General features: G+C 43.1%; 2 protein-coding genes across 3 annotated transcripts; both read right to left on the bottom strand.

The window, feature by feature from the left end:
* Positions 1–10,186: 10,186 nt before the first annotated feature.
* On the bottom strand, positions 10,187–14,360 carry LOC133907085 (uncharacterized). The gene is made up of 2 exons (XM_062349095.1): positions 13,668–14,360; positions 10,187–10,606 (listed from the first exon to the last, which is right to left on the bottom strand). Exons 1-2 carry the CDS (start codon positions 14,112–14,114, stop codon positions 10,298–10,300), a joined length of 756 nt encoding a protein of 251 aa, XP_062205079.1. The 5' UTR covers positions 14,115–14,360; the 3' UTR covers positions 10,187–10,297.
* Positions 14,361–15,242: 882 nt separating this feature from the next.
* On the bottom strand, positions 15,243–20,465 carry LOC133907083 (SH3 domain-containing protein 2-like). Of its 2 annotated transcripts, XM_062349094.1 has the most exons (10): positions 20,253–20,462; positions 19,965–20,081; positions 19,803–19,872; positions 19,549–19,700; positions 18,735–18,836; positions 16,405–16,605; positions 16,247–16,309; positions 15,986–16,141; positions 15,815–15,889; positions 15,243–15,577 (listed from the first exon to the last, which is right to left on the bottom strand). In XM_062349094.1, exons 1-10 carry the CDS (start codon positions 20,310–20,312, stop codon positions 15,461–15,463), a joined length of 1,113 nt encoding a protein of 370 aa, XP_062205078.1. In that variant the 5' UTR covers positions 20,313–20,462; the 3' UTR covers positions 15,243–15,460. The 2 variants fall into 2 exon arrangements, with proteins under 2 accessions (XP_062205078.1, XP_062205077.1); XM_062349093.1 differs by having other exon boundaries at positions 19,549–19,872; positions 20,253–20,465.

Raw genomic sequence — 20,465 nt, 5'->3', positions numbered from 1 at the left:
TGTTTTATGATTATGAAGGAATTAGATATATAGATGACCTCTCAATCTTGTGTTCATAATTCATCCTCAAAATATAAACTTATATACTCCTATAAAAGAAATGAGTTGTGACAGATTCAAACTATCTTCATTATATATCTTATAGGATCAAACCGTCCATAATCAAAGTTAGTCCTCCACCTCCTCCCCTCTCAATTGTTTGGAAACCAATAATTAATAGTCACTATTAGCATTAAAAAGTACTAATACACTATTATTTCTTTCTATCTATATTCAATATATATCTTCTATAATAATTAGATAAAGAATACAAGAATTATGCAAGAGCTTTTGATATCTATCGTCCGTGAGTCTTAATCACACCGCTCAAATTTGTACTTGGACCACACTAATTATAGAACGTAATCAAATTACTAGAGTCCCTCCCCCCGGCAACAATCAATCACCTCCCGTGGCTCGCATGATCGCATCTAACTCTGAGCCCATTTTGTCATGTTGCGCATCGCAGGTTAGCTCATCCTCGTGCCATTTTCTTTCCATGACATTTTCTTTCTCTGTGTAAAGATGTAATGTTCTCGCTATCTTAAGTTAAGAAGCTTTAAAGATGCATTCTCAATTTTTTGTTTTTCAATTATTTTTTCCCATAATTTTTTTTGGCACCCACATAATATTATTGATTTTATATGTGTGTAACACGCGCGTAGTTCCTAATTAGACTTAAAACACGTAGCTTGATGGAATTCACTAGGTATATATAGAAAGGCCCTGCTTTAGAAATTTGATTCAAATCCTACTATAGGCAAATATGTGATTCAGTCAAGATATTTCCTTATTGTTTATGCCCCACAAGGTTCATATAACATTAGAGGCTAGGAAAATAATCATATGAGAACTGGTCTCACATATTTGCAATTTAGGCTCAATTCATAACGCGACACATGACAAAAATTACCATAAAACTTATGGTGAAACCAAAGCAAATCATGTGTGTGGAAACAATAAAGGAAATAAATTGTCATGTGTCACACTATGAATTAGATCCATCCGCAAATACATGAGACCATGTTTGATACAATTATTTTCTTTAGAGGAAAGTCTTATCCATCAGTGTAGCTAGTTGCTATCTATTATTTCCCTATGTCATCTATAGATGGTGCAAAAACTTGCCTCTCCAATGGTTGGTCCATCCACTCTTGTTCTCTCTCCCAACCAATTACCATGTCGTACCTTTTATCTTGTATTTAATATCTCATGTGTTATAGTTTATCTACAGATTAAGAGCTAGCTTTTCTCTCTTCTTCATCTCTCCTCACAAAAATCAGATGTGGACAACCTTGTAGCTAGTTGGCATGTATTGTTGGAGACTCTTATGTATCTTCATATATCTTATATAATGTAGCATGCTCTAGTTGAACCTATACAAGTAAACTAAAGATTCAGTTGGTAGGTGTGACATCATGTTACAAAGCTTATGAAATAAACACTGGCTCTGAATACAGAAATACTAGATCCACAAATTGGTTGGACCCTTCAATTTTATTCCTTTCTAGTTCTTATAGGCAGACTTTGTTTACATATCAGCAATTTGTACACAAGTGTTAGTGTTAGTTTCACGCTTTGTTAGCAATCACATTGAAATTACGGTAACGTCTAAATCAAACAGTTAAGAAGAGATGAAACCGAGTAAGCGCATGGCATTGGCCGGCAATATGACAATGTGGAATTGTTCAAAGATCATCAGCACAAGGTCTCGAATTATTCAAAAGAATACGCTGCAGTTGGACTAAACACTCATTCATGTATACTTTAGTTCATCTAATCCAAGATAGTGAAAAGCTACCTGTTGAAGTGGACCTAGCTAGTACACCAACACATCGTTGTATATGCACAATTGGCAACATCATGCTTGCAGAATGAATCATCAGAAGCATTCAGCATGCAAGGTCACTTGGTCCATGGAAAATTTTAATCTCCCGAGCATTATTGCAACAAATTTGTTGGGTGCGTTAACATTATCCATGTAGCAGGTGCACTACTGTCCAGTGGTTGGAAAAGCTGCATTGTATATATATATACTTGAAGCTAGAGCACATATACCCCTGTAATACTTGAAATGGTGCAGTTGAGCTCCTCTGAATCCTTGTGCTCTCTTCATGGTACTATGTCACTGATGGGTGGGGCCAATGTTCACAAACAAACAGGGGCCTCGTGTTGGGGAAAAGATAGAGAGAAGGTAGCTAGTTTTTTTCGAAACAAACCCGCAGGAGAGCAGCTTGTTATATTAATAAAGAGTAGCGAAATTTTTCAAAACGAAAGAAGAAGGTACGCTAGTATGTGAAAAAAACAAATGAGACCACGGAGAGGAAGACGTCCCGGTTCATTAAGCTGGGTGGAACCTTGTATCCCATCCCGGGAGAGTCCTTAGGTACACTAGTACGTTAACAAATTAGCATAACAAATATAGGTATTGGATGAAGGGCCATGTCCCTTTAACAAATAGCAGTAGAGTTGTCCATGTGCTTGGATGGTCATCAGCTGCGATGTGCCAATGTGCCATGCATGCATGTGCACTAGAACTTTCCTCAAACTAACTCGAGATGCATGAGTACTTTCTACTCTCCCACAAAAGATGAATCTTTGATACAGCCATCATGGTGGTTTGGTCGACCAAACATGCATGCCATCGCCAAAGCAACTACCGGAGACATGTAAAGTAGTCTGCAGCTTCAAGTATATCCAAGACTGTAAACCACCAACCCTGAAGTTCACTAATCACTGCCTACCTCGGGCCATGCTTGTGACCAAAGCACCAAACACTTGACACGTGCCCCGGCTTGTTACGAGATGCTGACGTCGCTACTTACTGGGGAGAAGAGATCTCATTCAGTTACCAGAAACTGACACGATGCTTGGCATCTCATTCAGTACTGCGAAAATTCCTTGCTTCGATTCAGATTTTGTCCTGGATTCTGATTTCTAGATGCTAGGCACAGCTGTCGGCTTGTCGGAATAATCGATGATCGATTGAGAAGAGTAACAGAAATGTCACAAGAAGACAGTCTTAGTAACCATTTTCTTTTGCTCTTCCTGTATTTAATTTCCATGTTGTTTCTAAGTTGTTGTTTTATTTCCTCATGATGCCAAAGATTGACTTCAATCTTTCTAGAAAATAATAGCTTTCATAGGAGTCCCTAGAATTGCAAAGCATGCTGCTTAATTTAACTGCTGCAAAATGAAAGGAAGAGTACAGTTGGATAATACTTTTATCCATACTGCTAGTATACTACAATAAACTCATTAACACCAACCACTTCTTCAGTAACCTTTCTAGTCAAAGCACGCACTTTCAGAAAGAGAAAAATACGAGCAGTTCTATCTACACTGGCAGTTCCTTATACTGCTAGTATATATCGCAACTACGCTAGCAAGTTGACAGGTTGCACCAGAACAAGGACTACAAAGTCATGGAGAGAGTCTGAATACCTCGTGGTCGTAGCACGCAGCCTGCGGTCCAGCCCAGCGGTTCACTGCAAGTCTGAATGCGCGAAGCGCAGGGCACGCCGAGTCATCGAGAGTTCGCTGTCGCAGCTTGGTCAAGAGCTGATCAAAACTCACGGCGCCGGCGCCCAAGGTGTCAACAGTGGAATAGGACTAGTGGCATTATCTCTGAAGGATTTTAATTTTTATCTTGGTTTGGTGGAGCTGCTGCAGTTAAGCTAAGCTACTATAAGTATTAGTACAGTTATTTTGGGCCCACCTTTAGGCATGTACTCCATTAGCACCTTTATGATCATCTCTATTTGGAAAGACTAAGATCATTATTTGTCAGAGCTTCAGCTCCAAAATCCATATATGATTGGAGTTTGTAAGATAAAATAAAATAATTTAAATATCTGTTTTCAGTTCAAATAAAAACAAGATGTTTCCATCAAAGACCTTTAGTGTGTTCATAGCTCCATTTTCAAAAAAAAAAAAAATAGAGCTAGAGATGACCAACTCAAAAAATTTGTGAAATTGGAGTTTGCCAAACAGACAGACAACTTATTATCGCAAAACATAAGAAAAGGAATAAAGATTTCTGGAGAAAATGATAGAAGACAAGTACAGCACCAAGCATCGTCATTGCCACGTAATTGTGGCATCAATTTTCAGAGAAATAAAGACTTAAGTTTTCCGTGTGAAAACAGTCAGACACAAAGTCACAGGCAACACATAGACCGAGCATTAGCTCGGGTGGTAAGTGGTAAGGTGTGCGAAGATTCCATCCGTGTTTGAGTGCTGTTCGACGCTTGCTCACTGGGGTCTCTCTCATGCCTGTGCCGTAAGTGGTGGTGCAAGGTAATCGTAGCTAGTTTGTGCGTGCCTATAGTTATTAGGTCTAGCATGGGTAGTAATGTAAGTGGACTGGTATGAGTTTACGTGTGTGTTTAGATACTACAGTTATACTAAGTAGAAGAGGATAAAAAAAAGTCACAGGCAACACTTGCTTCTTTGCCCCTTAACTATAAAATAGTGTCTGAATTGAACTTGTTTCTTAGATGCTACAAATACTCGTGACATGGAAATAGAAATCTACAGGCACACCAATGTATTAAACTATACACTACCATCTAGTTCTCACCATTTGTCACTCTGTCAACCCATCCAAAAAGAAACACGCTATATTTATACAGATAGGTTTAGCAAACATCTATAAATTCAGCATAGAGAAAGAAAATGCATGGGTCCCTGAAATGCATTGCCAAAAAGCTGCCCCTGTCCTTTTGCCGACTAATTTTTCTGGCCGTGCAGGACCAATAATTAAGCATCAAGTGTTAATCATCATATGCGCATCACTATCACAGCTGAAGTCTAGTGGATTAACGTCTTGCCAGTAATTTATCTGACGATACTGTGCCATTGCGTCGCTCTGCATTCAGCATGACGCATGACTCGCAAGATTCATCGAAGTTATAGACCACTCTACAATCATCCTAAATTAGTCATTAGCAGTGCAGAAGAAAGAGGAAGTTACTAGCTAATGCCCCCGTCTTTCGTACGATTTATCTCTCGCAATCAAGTCCTCCCACTCGCCTATATTTCACATTTTAATTTTCATAAACTATGTGCTTTCTTGCTCCAAGGTGCATGCATAGCAAGAAAGCATATCTGGTGAATATCTAGATGTGACGCCGATGCATATCTCGTTCTACTGCACCTAACCTCATGAGTCATGATAATACAATCCCGTAAGAACAACAGCTCAATCAGCTTTTCCAACATACCGTGCTCGTTCGATCCACATTACTGAAAGCTAGGAATACTGAACGAATGGCGATTATTTTCACGTAGATCGAACGGCTCAAATCAAGAGCTCACATACTCCCTTCTAGCTCTTTTTTATTTCTTAGTTTTCACCTGATCAACCCCTAAGGGGCACATGTATAGGATTAAGCAGCAATACAATTATAGATCAGCTAACCCCTTTTGCCCTGTTTTATCATGGTGACACTGGAGCTAAACTGGAGACAGCCCAACTTTCTGATAGCTGCTCTTGACTGGAGTCTGGGAGCAGCTGGATGGAGTTAAGTGCTTGTTTAGCAGACCTTTTAGATCAACTCCTAAATTAAAATCAGTGGAAGCTCTGTTGTTTGATAGTTTACAGTTTTCACCTCACAGAGTGATTTCATAAAAGTAATTCTTTGAAATAAGCTAAATGACAAGAATTGAAAAAAACCAACTTTCATAGTAGAATCATTTTTTTCGTATAGTTTATGTTAGAGAATCACTTTTTCAAAAAAAATCATTTCCGTTAAAAATTTAGATCAGAGAGAATACTACCAAACACGCCTTACATATGAGATTGCAGCACGGTAACCGGAGAGGGAAAGAGTCCTTCCCACGGTAGCAAAATGGAAGGCCGAACCAGACATCATCCTCAGTCCTCACCCGTCAGTCCATCGTCATCATCAGTTTGCATCTTTGCTCCCGTAAACACCCCTGCTTTATGCCTGATAGGTAGAAATCATCGAAGACGTGTCATGGCTGGAGCATGTCTGGTCCGGAGTTCTTTCCGATGAAAAGATGGCATTGTTCTTCAAGGGAACGAAATGTGCTGCCAAGTAGGTCAAGGGTCAGTTGGCTTTTGAGCGCGAGATGGCCGGGTTTCTCCTGTGAGTTTCCACGTAGTTCGGAATCGATACACGTAAATGGGAACTCCAGAACTGTTTGTTGTTCGTAGAGTTTGTCCGGTACACAGGAATTACGTAGGAATCCTCAGAGGATTATACTTTCCAAATGGGCTTTTACGAAACCTGACACTATTATCTCCGAAGCGGAGGGAGGAAAGAGAGGGCAGGGACAGGAGTAGGTGAGTTTGGAGAAAAGCTGAACGTGACATATCGCACCTTTAGACTATCTTTAACTATATTTCTTTCATTCCCTTACACCATCGCTAACTACCTTCCCAATTCAGCTTCTCATTTTCATTCCTTTTATTTTTCTCTTATCTCCAACAGTTTCCTTTCGAATAGATTCATTAAGAGAAAGGAGATAATACAATCTTGAAGAGAATGAATTTAGGAATCCCTTTATGACAGAAATCGTAAAGGGAAACCGTTACCAGTCATGTTGGTCCATCATCAGAGTAGAGGTGTTGGCGGCAATGTCTAAACTGCACAGTGGGAACTCTCAGAATTTGGAATATTTGAACACGGCTGCAATCACCCTCTTGCCAAAGAAGGAAGCTCCAACCTTGCTCAAGGATTACCGCCCGATAAGCCTCATTCATAGCTTCGCTAAACTGGCAACCAAAGTCATGGCCCTGAGGCTGGCGCCAAGAATGGGGGACCTAGTGTCTCACACACAGTCAGCTTTCATAAGAGGGCGATCCATACATGAGAATTTTATCTTTGTGAAGGGACTCGCACAACAGTTCCACCGCAGCAGGAGGTCTATGATTCTCTTCAAGATTGACATTACCAAAGCTTTTGACACGGTCTCGTGGGGGTTCTTGATGGAGATGCTAATTTACAGAGGTTTTGGGCCCAGATGGCAAAGCTGGGTGGCAGCAATACTACAAACGGCGGAGACAAGTGTGGTACTGAACGGGGCTGATTGCGCCCCCTTCAAACCTGCTAGGGGATTGCGACAAGGAGACCCGCTATCGCCGTTGCTGTTTGTTCTTGTCATGGATGTGCTACATGCCCTATTTGCAAAGGCGGAGAGGGAGGGCATCATTGCCAAGATGATGTCCAGGAGGAGGTTGCCCAATATATCCTTGTACGCCGACGACGCAGTCATTTTCTTCCAACCAAACCAGCAGGAAGCAACAGCAGTTAAAAGCATCCTCGATATGTTTGGTGCAGCGACAGGTTTGAAGACAAACCTCACCAAGAGCGCGATCTCCCCAATCAGATGTGGCGATGATCAGATTCAGGAGGTGTACGAGGTCCTGGGGTGCAAGGTTGACTTCTTCCCAATTACATACCTGGGACTCCTGCTGTCCATGCGTAAGCCCACCAAAGCAGAAATCCAACCAATTTTGGATCGTCTCTCCAAGAAAGTGGCGGGATGGAAACCAAAGTTGCTGACTCCTGACGGCCGTCTACGCCTCATCAAATCTATACTCATGGCTCTTCCTGTGCATTTCCTTTCGGTCATGGAACTACCCAAGTGGGCGCTGAAAGAGATAAACCGAAAATGCCGAGGGTTCCTTTGGAAGGGGCAGGAAGAGGTGAATGGAGGACACTGTTTGGTTGCCTGGAAAGGGGTTTGTGCGCCTCTGGAATGTGGGGGGTTGGGCATCAAGGACTTGGAACTCTTTGGCCAGGCCTTGCGCTTGAAATGGTTGATGAAAAAGGTGGAGCAGAAAGGAAGACCATGGACTCTAATCAATTTGCAGATTCCACAGAACTTACAGGCTATGATGAGCAGTTCGACCTCCTTCCAAGTAGGCGACAGCAATGACATCAATTTCTGGCAAGCGAGCTGGCTGCCGGGAGGAAGTATCGAAACACAGTGGCCAGTGTTGGCATCCTTTGCTGCTCGCAAAACCACAACTGTGGCTAGGGGGCTGGTGGCGAATAAATGGGTGAGGGACTTGCAGGGCAGCCTTTCCCTTCAGGCCCTGGGTGAGTACTTCCAAGTTTGGGATGAGGTGCAACAGATCAACCTCCAACCAGGGTCACCCGATGAGGTTCTTTGGAAACTCGAGTCCAACGCTCTTTTTTCGGTGGCGTCGGCTTACAATCAGTTTTTCATGGCAAGAACTAGGTCCAGATCAGCGGACCTGGTGTGGCTGACAAGGGCGTCGTCGAGAGTTAAATTCTTCATGTGGCTGGCCACCAAGGGGAGATGCTTAACTGCAGAAAATCTACAAAAGAGAGGATGGCCGCATGAATCACGATGCTCTTTGTGCCAAGCGGATGAGGAGGACTGCACACATCTCTTTGTCCAATGCTTCTACACGAATCAGGTCTGGGCAAGGATCAAGTCTTGGATCAATGAGGGCTTTCCAATACCGGCAGAGCTACGTCTTGACTTGGTGGACTGGTGGTCGGCAGCCAGACTCTGTTTTCGGGCAAGCTACAGGAAGGCGTTCGACACTCTCTGCATGATGCTGTGTTGGCTGACTTGGAAAGAGCGCAACACCCGAATTTTCAATCAGCAACAAAAAAACAGCAGATCAGCTCTTTGACGACATTCGCGATGAAATCGCGATCTGGAGAGAGGCCGGAGTCTTCAAAATCTGTACAGAGTAGTCCTTTAGCTTCTTCTTGCTGTACAGAGTAGTCCTGGGGGTTCGCCCTCCTGGGGCTTTCGACTTTTTCATGTCGTTGATTTGTAACCTGTAACTCCCTCCAATCTTAATGAAATTTGGTCGGCCAATCTTTCGGCCGACCCGGCAAAAAAAGAATAGAATGAAAATCCCTTCGTGAAAGGATTTTGGTCCTTGACAGAAATCCCTTCGTGACAGAAACGGTGAAGAGAAACCGTTAGGACGCTAAAGAGAACGAAAATCCCTTCATAAAAAGATTTAATCCCTGACGAGAATCTCTTAGAGATGGACTAAGATATAAGACTTCATTGTTAATATTTACGTCCAAACACCAGTCACACATTTACACAAAAGTTTCAACGACCAATAGGAACTAATATCGGAGGAAATGTTGAAACTTTGAGCCATCAATTGACCTTGCAGCTCCAATAATTCAAGTACAGCCAAAGAGAAGTCAAAGAAAGCAAAACTCAGCAATAACGACCACGGATTGGAGCAACGGTACGTGTATATCAAGAAGAGGGGAAACCGGAAATGCAGAAGAATCAGAAAGGGAGCAAACTGATGATGCAACTAAATATCTGGAATTTTGTAAGATAACTCTTCATGACAACACTTTGTTGCTTCACCAGACCACTAAGGCTCCAAAGTCCTTCTGAGGTAGGTCCGGTAAATTAGAAACAGAAATGGGCAAACCTGCAGCACATCGGGATAAACTACTGCAGAGTTAACTAACATAAATTAGCTCAAGAAATTGGGAGCTTAACTTTTTAGCTCAAAAGATCCATATATTCTATGTAGCGTATTGCGTTCTCAGCTGCAAATGATATACACCCAGCTGGTTTGTCAAAAAAGATTATACACCCTGGTGAAGTGTCCATGTTGCTAATATGGTTATTGCACCGCTCAACTTAGGACAAGGGCGATATGGATGTTAAGCACTGAAACTCTGCATCACTCAGGCCCAGAAGAACATCAAACAAAGTAACAAACACGACTGCAAACAAAGTCGCAAAAGCCAGGCCTATGCACTTACAGCACAGTGCTAAGTTGCTAACAGAAAAATAGAGGGTGATAAGGAAAAAGAGGGAAATGGATATTTCTCTGCTGTGATTTGGAGGACCTCATGCAAGAGGAATACAGACAAAAAGGAAGAAGAATGCATGATCCTCTGCTAAGATTTCAAGGATCAGATGCAGGAGATGAAAGGGAGAGAGATCAATATTATGATCCACCAATTTTGTTGGAGTAGGTCAGACATATGTCGACTAGTTTATCTCAGGTTTCAGTCCGGTCCACCAGATTGCATTAAGATATTTATATCTTCTTAACAGCATTAACAATTTCAATTTGCATGAGAGGAAATCATCACAATAAATTATCATGTGCCTATTTTATTGCGTAGTTGACGAGAACTGGAACCATAGCTTGCAAGCAAAAAGAAAAGTCTAACATCCATTATCCAATTAGTTTGTCAAAAATTTACATGATTTATCCACACAACAAGAAAAACATGTGTATTATGAATTTATGTTGCTGCTATCCTCGGCTGTATGACGATCCCTTGGATGTCATTGGTCTTCTCTTCTGTTGAGCCCTAAATGTTGATCCAGGTTTAATAAATCTTTTGCTTGAGCTGTATCTAGGATGTTCTTCCAATGCCTCTTCAGATTTCACAAATCTTCTGGTATTTTTAGCAATTTCTTGCTCCTTTTTCATCTTGCTGGTGCTAGGCCTATATAGAATAACTGAGCGGCCGATTTGATCAACAGCGATGGATCCTGTTGACTCCTCAAGTTGGAGTATCACGTCAGGTAGCTCCGCGGGGCAGTTCCCATGAATCTTTAGCTGTTATAACATGGGAATGTTGGTGAGGAAACCTAATAGTCGTGAGAAGTGCTGAAGAAAAGTAACACTAAAGCAAGAAAGGGCCAAGGATACACTAAATCTTGCAGTCTTACCAGTCTTCTATAGCTTGAATTTAAAGAATGAAATTTTATGTGCAATCTATCAGAAGTATCAGACACCAACAAGAACAGAGCTACCTAATTCCAATACAGGCATGCCTTCCCAACTTGGGCAGGTTAGAATACAGAATTCTAGAGTTTATGCTAAGCTATCATTTTCAAGAAAAACTTGAAAATTTTAATTTATCGATTATGTTTAACAATAGTGGTCAGATTGCTGCACAAGTATGGTTCTTTTTTCTTTTGAGAAATATTTTTCTTCAAGTATGCTGCTTTTTTAAAGAGAGTTTTGGAATAAAATACTTGCTTTTTTCAATCTTGCAATCAAATTCTTCAGTCAGTTGGAAGTTTCAAAAGAGCAAGAAGTTTTGGTGTCTACGAGTTTAAGTACAATTAATAACAGGTTGAAATCTCCAAATGCCAACTGACACCAGCCCAACGGAGATCTCTGTTTCTTATTCAAAATTCCACCCGATGGAGGTTACCGAAACAATAAGGCATAGTCCACCACATCATTTCAACCTGCAACCCATTTTACCCACTCAAGACCAGAAGAAGCGCATAATTTTACCCACAGAAGTTCCACACTTGGACTGGCCTACCTAATAATAACTCACATTAGCAAAACCAAATCCCAAGTCTACTCTTGATGAGTAATAATCAGTGGAACACATAATTATTGGAAGAGAGAATCTTCTAGTATCACATGCATGCGTGATCATAAGGCATCTAAGTGTGCTCCTTGAGGGTCATCTCCTATGATAAGGTCTAAGTGCACCTAATGCAGTTGGTTTATTTCCACCTCGTCCAAACTAAACCGTGAACTTAATCGAGTTGTAGTGTTGATAACACTCTATAGTAAAAAATAAAAGGGAAGGATCAAGGATATATCTAAGACAACCCTATGGATAGACAGGATAGTGGACTAAGATAGGAACTGACAGAGGCATAAGGGTTAATGCTTGAATCAACCGTCAGTCTCACGGGTCTGTGTACAAAATGGTCTTCTAGCATGTGTCTTGCTTAAGAGGATTGTTAAGAAGGAAAAAAGCTGGGTCCATGAGACAAAGGTGGTGATAAAATGGATTGTAATAGGTGGGGTCTCCTGAAAACTAAAGTACTGGAGTTGACACTTGTTGCAGCTCATCTGGACGAAATTTTACCATTTCTATTTGCCGATTTAGCTTCTAACATGTCTACCATCTGCATTGCCTAATGCCGAACATGAGGACATTGCATCGAGAGAAGAGGCAATAAAACCACCAACAAAAAGGAGAAAACTCAACCACTCACGACTGGATTTTATACGTCTACTTCAGCAAATTCCCAGTTGAAATTCAACTTGTCATCTTTAATTGGAATTGGCAGTGGCGCCAGCATGCTATCCATCAGAAAACCACTTTCCGAACTGGACTAAGAACCGTTGTTGTGATGCAACTAATAACTAATGAAAAAAGTCAAAAACTGCAATGCCCTAATCCTAGCTTTTTCCAATAGATATATTAGAGCATCTCCAAGAGCATCCTAATCTCACTCCCTATAGTCAAATTTAGATAATTTCATTCCAAAACTCAGTTCCAACAGCTTCCCAATTCCACTTCCAATATTTACCAACACCCAAAATCACACCTCTCGCTAGCTACTTGTGGGGAGCACCCCTCGCTCCTAAAAAACGCTCGACTGCCCCTGGGCCTGCCCCCTCCAAAGCACCTTGTCGTCCTCCTCCCGGCTGCGGTTGCGATTCATAGATCCGCGACGGCGGCCACCACGCGGCTCAGGTAGAGCAACCGAGGCGCCGCCCCGATTGGGAGATCCGCAAAGGTGACCAGCGCACGCGGCGGCGGCGGTGGCGGCCGTGGTCATCCTTTCTCGGTCGAACTAGGGTGCCGTCGGAAAGAGACAGCCATGCCGCCCGAGCCCGACCGCTTCCCCTCCGACCTCCCCGACAAGCTCAACCTGCCTCCGCCTGCCGCGAGCTCAGCCCTAGACGCCTCCGTCCACGAGCTTGGCCTAGCTGCGAGCTCGGCCTCCTCCTCTGCAGCCTTGAGCTCGAGCTTCGTCCGCCTCGTTTTCCCCAGTGAGCTCGCCAAGCAAGCCGCAACCCGGATCCCCCTCTTGCTAGCTACTTGTGAGGGGTGCCGCCGCCAGAGGAGCTCGAGGAGGTAAGGTCGGCGGAGTGGTGGTTGTGGTCGCACGCGGGGCTCTGGGTCACGACGGTGGCAGCGGAAGAGGTTTGAGGGGCGAGCGGCTACGGAGCGTGAGCGTGCGGCTTGGGCTCGAGCGAGGCAGAAGCAAGGTACGCCGCGAGGCGAGAGATGTCAGTGTTGCTCTGTTTTCTCATGAAGAGGAAAGGGGGAGAGAGAAAGAAGAAAGGTAGAGATGACAGATAGGATCCACCTGTCAGTGATGCATAGGAAGAAATATAGATAATATTGAGAATAGGGTATTGAAAGTCTGTTGAAGAGGAAAGAGATTTAGGCTATGTTTGTTCCTGCTTCTGGTTCTGTTTCTGCTGCTATCAGAAGTTAAAAGCCAGAAGGCAGAATAAATGGGGTTTTAAAAAAATGATTTCTGAAGAAGACATAAGCTTGTTTCTAAAGAAAATGAAATAAAGCTGAGAAACTCGTTGAAAGACGTTTTTCTAAGAAGTTATATACTAAGAAGCTAAAAATTTGTTGTAAAAGCTAACATGCTATTTCCAAAAGCAGATTTTAGATAAGATAAAAACACAGTTTTTCAGAAAAGTCTAAAAGCAAAAGCCCAAACAAAAAAGAAATATTATTAGAAAGACTACTATATGGGGATTTAGGGAGTGAGTTTTTAGGTATTTGTTAGAGATGCTCTTAGAACGTAATTTTAAAAACTACACGCAATTTCCTTGAGGGCAAGGCTAACTGTAGCATGGATTAGACAATAAGAGAGGGGAGCAAATGGGGGCATACCTTAAGGAGCTCGTTGGACTCGAGGTTGTCGGTGAAGGCGGAAACAAGGGAGGGCGTGACGCCGGCCTTGCCGACCTGCTGCGACTTGAGCTTTTTGCCGAGGCCGTGCGCGTACGAGGCCAGCTCCTTCCGTTCCTTCACGCTCAGCTTCGGCCGCGGCAGCCGCGGGAGAACGAACGACCGGGGCGCCTCCGCCGCCGCATCAGCCGTAGTCTCCTCGTGACTCTCTTCCATTGCATCGACAAACTCCTCTGCGTCCAGCGCGGCTACCGCCTCGACCACGGCCTCCGCGGCGGCGGGGCCGTGGACCAGGGAGGAGAGGAGGCGGTGGGAGGTGGAGATGCGGAGGCGCGGGAGCGGGAGACGAGGGGAAGGGACGGAACGGAGGTGGGAGGAAAGACAGGCGAGAGGAAGTCGGAGGAGGGTCACCGCCGCCGCCGCCGCCATAGTGTTCGACCGATGCCGAGGAGACGAGTTTGGGAGGGGATAAGCAGGGGGTAGCCGATAGCAAGCCTTGCCCGCAGCCGCAGAGGCAGAGAGGGGATAAGAAATTAGTAAGTCTGGCCCCACCTGCAAGTGACTAATAGAATCTATATTTCTTCACGCTTCCTAGAGTTCGTCTAAAATTCCTGATAGACGAGAGATTTCAGACATTGGGTGTAAACGTGTGAACCTGTGATGGCCGTCGTGGTTACGGTTTAGAAGTTTAGGGATCATGGTTTTATAGGAATGTCTCTACTATCGAGTTTAGAGGAAGAGAGACTAGACCGGTGATGGTGACAGGTATGAGGTGAGGCAACAAGACTATGAGAACACTGGATGGGCGAGCGCTGGGGTGAGGAAGCTCGAATTGAGTGGTTACCATGATGGAGACGCCGCTAGAGATGCAGGAGGCAGGCGGTAGCTACGCCCAGTGGAGAAGATGAACAAGAGAAGGTGGATGAGAGGCACAAGAGAAGAGGAGTTTGTTGCATTTAGATCAAATGACTAAGACTCTGTTTATTTTTATTTTGATTATTAATTCTAACTCTAAAAGTAAAAACAAAAATAAACAGTCATATTATAAAAGTTGATTCTCACGATCCACAAGCTAAATTGTACTATAAAATCTCATAATTTATAATACGGTAAGAATAAACTTTCCTACAGAATCGAGATTATGACAATCTAAGACAAAAACAAATATAACATAAGCTTCATCGCCTGAAAAAAAGGGCATTTTCATACACTGAAAATTAGCAACTCCCATATTTTTTACCAGTTCAATCGAGAGCTGCCGGAAAACACTAAAACTTGGAGGGAGCTTGAATTTTATTTTTCTGCCAAGATTTAGTAAAAAAAATATTTTCACTCGCTTCCAGGTGCATTGTCATGACAAATTTTGGTCATTCGAGGGCAACCAAATACACGGCTATAGTTTTTGCACAAAATGAAACTTTATCAATCGTACAAGAGGCAAAGAAGCCAGCAACCAGTCAACCACTGACATAACAAGGATGAGATAAACACAGATTCTTTAATGTTGATGTAAACTTTGGAGCTTCAAACATTGCTTGATTCTTCGATTTTGTATCCTTGAAGAAAAAAAACGAAGATATGGGTATAAATTGAAGAGAGAATTGAAGATAAACATTAGTGTGCAATTCCTGCTCTGTAAATCTGAACAATGCAGATGGGCATGCAAGAACAAACCATCCAACGGGCAGGTTTCAGCAAAAATACAGATCTTGTCTGATAACTGTCTTTGAAGTTAAAGAACATGACAAAATGTACAACGCCGGTCATATGTATGGCTAGAAGACTTGGGCAACTTTACTTGCAAGCACACGTTCCCGTTTTTCGATGTAGTCGTAAGGAAACCAGCCAGCTTTTCCCCTGCATTCACCTTCCGCCCATCCACTGTTAGACACCTGATCAAGTAAATTATCGACAGAAGTTCAGTCATCAAATTAAACGATGTTGAAATTGTGAATGATGTTGTCGAGACAGTGATGAAATTGTGAACGATGTTGCGTCTGGACTCAAGCTAAGAAGCATTCAGCAAGCAATCATTTTTAAGCTGTCGGTACCGGGTCTAGAAACGATTTTTTTGGTTGACCTGGGCTAAGCTAAGGAGAATGTACTATTACTGGATGAGAAGACACTACCTTTCGGACCACTATGTAGTCACCAGCTGAAAGGTTGAGCTCGGTTTCACTCTCAGCCCGATATGACTGGATGGCCTGCAGAAGAAAAATAACAATACATAGCTAGATTATTGAGGGTAAAATAAACAAGTAACAAGGTACAAACTTGTGCATTGTGATGAAGCAAGTTACCTCAGCCAAGAAGTACTCCACAGTCTCGACCAATTCTGCAACTGTTGGATTCCTCATGAATATACCGTTGACTTCTTCATACGCAGGCGGCGGTGGCATGGAACTCTCAACCACCGGAGGAGGTGCTCCTTCAATTCTTTGGCGCTCAGATACCATCTAGAAAATAAGAATGCTCAATCAGGATACCAGAACCAACAAGATTTTTGTCAAAGATCTAGAAGATACAAGTTTGGTAAGGATGCGATGCGAAACCGTCAGTACCTCTCTTTCAAGTTGATCAAGAATCTGTAGGACCCTTTGGTGGTAATTTCTCTCAGATTCAACCTTTAATTGAAGTCATCAAGTACTATGAGACACAATAGTAAAGTTCAAGACAAAGAAGAAAATAATTTAGTCACCCAACTAAACAAAGAATGTACCAATGCAATAAGACGTTGCAATGTCAGCCTTTGCTGTTGGGCTTCAACAGCAGTCATTGCTGCAACAGCTTCTTTGCCCAAAACCCCCATATTTGATTTCAACTCTTGCAGCTTTGACTCAGCTGCCTCTAGCCTTGAAATCATATCACCATTCCCAGATGTCTCTCTCAATTTCATTTGGCGCTTTGAAACTTCAATAGCCTGCTGAAATCAAGGATACCTTGCTAAGTTTCTTACAAGAACAACAAAAGGAAAAGTATAGCGTACCTAAGCGTTTTTTAGTTATAAAGCAACAATCAAATAGTGTTAAGAAAAAAATGGGAAATGCAAATAGCTGAGCAACAATTGAAAAGGTAGAATAAGGGAGGAATAAAGAACTCTGAACAATGCAATTCATAGGGGTTTGTCTTGTTCGCATATCACTGCATATGGCAATCAAATCTTAAAAATTACCTTGGAAGTTTTCAATATTCCTGTTTGTTACATGATTGCTAAATTTAGTCATGCACCTAAAGTTCTCAATTATTTCCTCTGGCCTCAATGCAACATACCCTCACAACTCAACTGAAAAGGGAACTGCTCAACTTTGAACTTATCAGGTTACTGAAAAGGGAACTGCTCAACTTTGAACTTATCAGGTTCTATCACAACATATAGAAAGTGAGATAATGCTGTGCCTAGCTGGCTATAAATAACTTCTACTGATGGGTGGCAAGATTTGGACAGAGCTTGAATTGCATAGTGTGGTGCCCAAAGTATGTTCCTCATAAAACAATTATCCACGTGCATTAAGGAACTTCACAGTTGACATGTGTTGGCACAGTTTTTGGCACAAGCACCAACACACAAACTAGAATAAAATAGATGTGTCCTTGCACTGAATCTTGGCGACCAAGTTGTGGTGATGTGCTTTGGTTTGATCTCCTTGTTCAATGCCTTGTGTTGATCTTCACATGGCACAATGCAGCAGTGGAAAATTCCCCTTGTGCAGGAGAATACAGCTCCCTCAGCGCGAGCCACCAGCACGAGATTGCCCTCGTGTGGCAGTAGGAGCACCAGCGCGCGCCCTTCCTTTGAGAACACGCGATCTGATCTTCACATATTAGCGCGTCGAGCTACTGCACAGCGCCAGGATTGAACCCAACTGATGTACAGCAGCGAAGAGTACACCAGCATGTAACACCAGGGAGGGACCCCGTCGTGGTGCTGCAACTGGTGGTTGTTCTTGATCTTCTGACGATCAAGAATGAAGAAGAAACGGGATCGGAGAAGAAGGGGACTACAGGATAAAAAGCTATGAAAAGGAAAGGATAAACAATACGTAGATAAATTGTCGAATTGGCTGGGGCAAAAACCTATTCGGCCATAACCCTGAATATATATAGGGCTCCTGGACTTTGGCTTCATCTGTTCAGGATTCTATTTTTCTTCCAAAAACCGAGTAAATCTCCTATTGTCGTGGTAAGCCTCCAAATATTCCAAACCGAACAGAACTTTCCCTATTCGGTCTCACAGAAAATCCTGCCGAAAACAGCCATGCACTGGCAACTTATCATTAGGCTCAATGATTACTAATCACCACGCCATTATTTCCTCTGGACACCAGCCGATCCCCATGCAGATTTCCTCGGCTATTCTTTTCTCCCTTGCTTTGCTTAATCAATTGATTAACAGATGCACTGATCTCTTGACCAATTAACTTGATACTCCAATTAATCAATCACTAATCACACAGAAAACCAAACCAACAAAATCTGAGGTTTCTCATTCGGCTAACTACTATTTGTGTCAAATTTCACTGTCAACACACCTGCATGCATGTCAGCACAGCGCATCCCCAGGCCAATGATCGATAATCATTGAGCCATAATTAACATTAGGATCTGCCGCCTAATTCTTTTCACTTCTTTTGCCTCACTAATCATATGATTAACCAGCTACATTAACACCTTGATCAAGCACTACCTTAACCATATTGCACTAATCAATTCACTTAGCAAGCCGATTATTCATGGGATCAACTAATCAACCAAGTTAACAATACACCAACAAATTTCAATTCAGCTAACTTTTAAATTAAAAACCGAATCACACCTAACAATAGCAACTCGGCTACTCAATTATTCTAATGGCAAAATCACACTCAAATTGCTAGTGCCAAACTTTGCTATCAACAACATGCCTTGGTTCCTAAAGTAATATCACCTTATTATGAGGCATCTTATGAGTACAAAATAGTTTTACTATGGCATTGTACCATGTACTTTCAATTAGTAAGAACTCATGTAGAGATTACTTTGCTTGATACTAGAAGCTAAAGTGACAATTACCTGTGCTTCAGCTTCTTGGCGCATTCTGTCATATCTTTGGGCAAGGTGGCGAGCATCCTCCAAAGGAGCTCCCATCACCATAGCCCTCAGCGGTTCTGCCACCTGATAATAGTAGGCATTACTTACACAAACCTCTGTGCAGGTTGAATTAAAATACATGGACAATATGCAACGATCAAGGATGTTAATGCACTCATGGTGAAATAAGAAAATTAATAGCTTGGGACAGGGATTTAATAACTTAGACAGATAACAAATGTGAAGTTCAAATAAAAAGAAGACCATCAATAGAAAACACAGGTAAAAAGTGCAACGCCACATGACAATATGCAACTATTCTCATAGATCATCTCACTCCGGCTCATGTGCAGTGGGTTCCACCTTTTTACTATCTTCTACTTTTGTGTTTTTATTTTAAATGGAAGAATACAAAATTAGGAAAAGGTTCTGAAAGTGGCAATTTCACTCCAAGTATTCAACTGCTCATTTGCAACTTCTAGCTACATATATGACGGCAAATAAGCAAGCTATTCAATTAGCACAAATTTCCCTACATATATTGCTATCCTGTCAGTACATCATGAAGACACACACAAAAAAAAAGAAAAAAAGAAACACCAGTGTTTTGTTTTATGCTAAGAGGCATATGAGTCCAGGAAATGATGACATGCATCAAATCATCATGCCATTTCCCAGCTCTACTTGAATTAATGCAGAACTATTCCAAGCATAACGGACAACACTTCGATAACTCATGTGACGTTATTCCATGCATATATATGTTACGAGGATGAAAAACACCAACTATCAACACCTGGGTGCCCAGGGCTTTCAGCAGATTCCCCCGCTCCTTCTCCATCATGGATCGTGCCTTGGCGAAACATAATGCCGCCTTCGACAACGTGCTCCCACTGGTACAAGTGTTCTCAGTGCCATACTTCTTGCCGTCCTCACATAACTTGTTCCCTATACACACCCAGCACATTACATCCCTCATTCCAAAATTCAAATTTCGGTGTGCACTTATGCACGCATATACCGTTGAGAAATAGGAATGCTGATGTTTACCGATTTCAACTTGCTTCGACCCAGTGACAATGTAGCCTTCCACGCCGCGAACTATATCCCTTTGGAAATGCTGGAAGGAAACGAAAAGGCAACACATTTTGTAAGCAGAACCTAGACGGAGCTAAGAACCAAGCGAGGATCGTGACGGGATCATCGCATCACCTTGGCGGCGCGCGTGGAGATGTAGAGCTTCTCGAGCTTAGAGTGCTGCTGCGCCTCGGCCTCGTCCGCGAACGTGCCGTCCGCGCCGTACCCTCCCCCGAACTGCTTCATGACGGCCTGAGGAAACAGCACGGGGGCGTCAGCCGTCGAACAATCTAGCGACGGTCACGGGGACTCGGGGGGGCCACGGCCGCGGGAACCGCATCGAGCGAGGACGGATGATGCGACCCCGTGGGTGGGGCACCGAGGAATGGATCGGGGAAACCCTGAGGGGGGAGGTGTGCTCACCTGCTGCTGCCGGGCGACCTGCTCCCGGAGCTTGGAGGCCTGCTTCCGGATGGCCTCCATTGGCCGCGGCCGCCCTCTCCAACACCGCCGCCGATGGAGAGGGAGAGGTCAGGGAGACGGAGGCGGGGAGGGGGGAGCGAAGTGAGATCTGAATCGGGGAACAGAGGAGGAAGAAGGGATGGCGTCAGGCTCCCGCTCCGGCCTGCTTCTCTC

Source organism: Phragmites australis, chromosome 24 (assembly GCF_958298935.1).
Source record: "Phragmites australis chromosome 24, lpPhrAust1.1, whole genome shotgun sequence".
Taxonomy (NCBI): Eukaryota; Viridiplantae; Streptophyta; class Magnoliopsida; order Poales; family Poaceae; genus Phragmites; species Phragmites australis.
This window is presented reverse-complemented; position numbering and strand designations above follow the sequence as displayed.

Bases quoted from the DNA above. Each gene is read 5' to 3' on its own strand.
- LOC133907085 (XM_062349095.1), bottom strand. From the start codon at position 14,114: ATGGCGGCGGCGGCGGCGGTGACCCTCCTCCGACTTCCTCTCGCCTGT. The intron at 10,607-13,667 runs GTATGCCCCCAT...ATGTTATAACAG, and splicing joins AGTCCAACGAGCTCCTTAAG to CTAAAGATTCATGGGAACTG.
- LOC133907083 (XM_062349093.1), bottom strand. From the start codon at position 20,312: ATGGAGGCCATCCGGAAGCAGGCCTCCAAGCTCCGGGAGCAGGTCGCC. The intron at 16,142-16,246 runs GTACTGACGGTT...CTTATTTTCTAG, and splicing joins TTGATCAACTTGAAAGAGAG to ATGGTATCTGAGCGCCAAAG. The intron at 15,890-15,985 runs GTAACTTGCTTC...TTTCTTCTGCAG, and splicing joins TGGAGTACTTCTTGGCTGAG to GCCATCCAGTCATATCGGGC.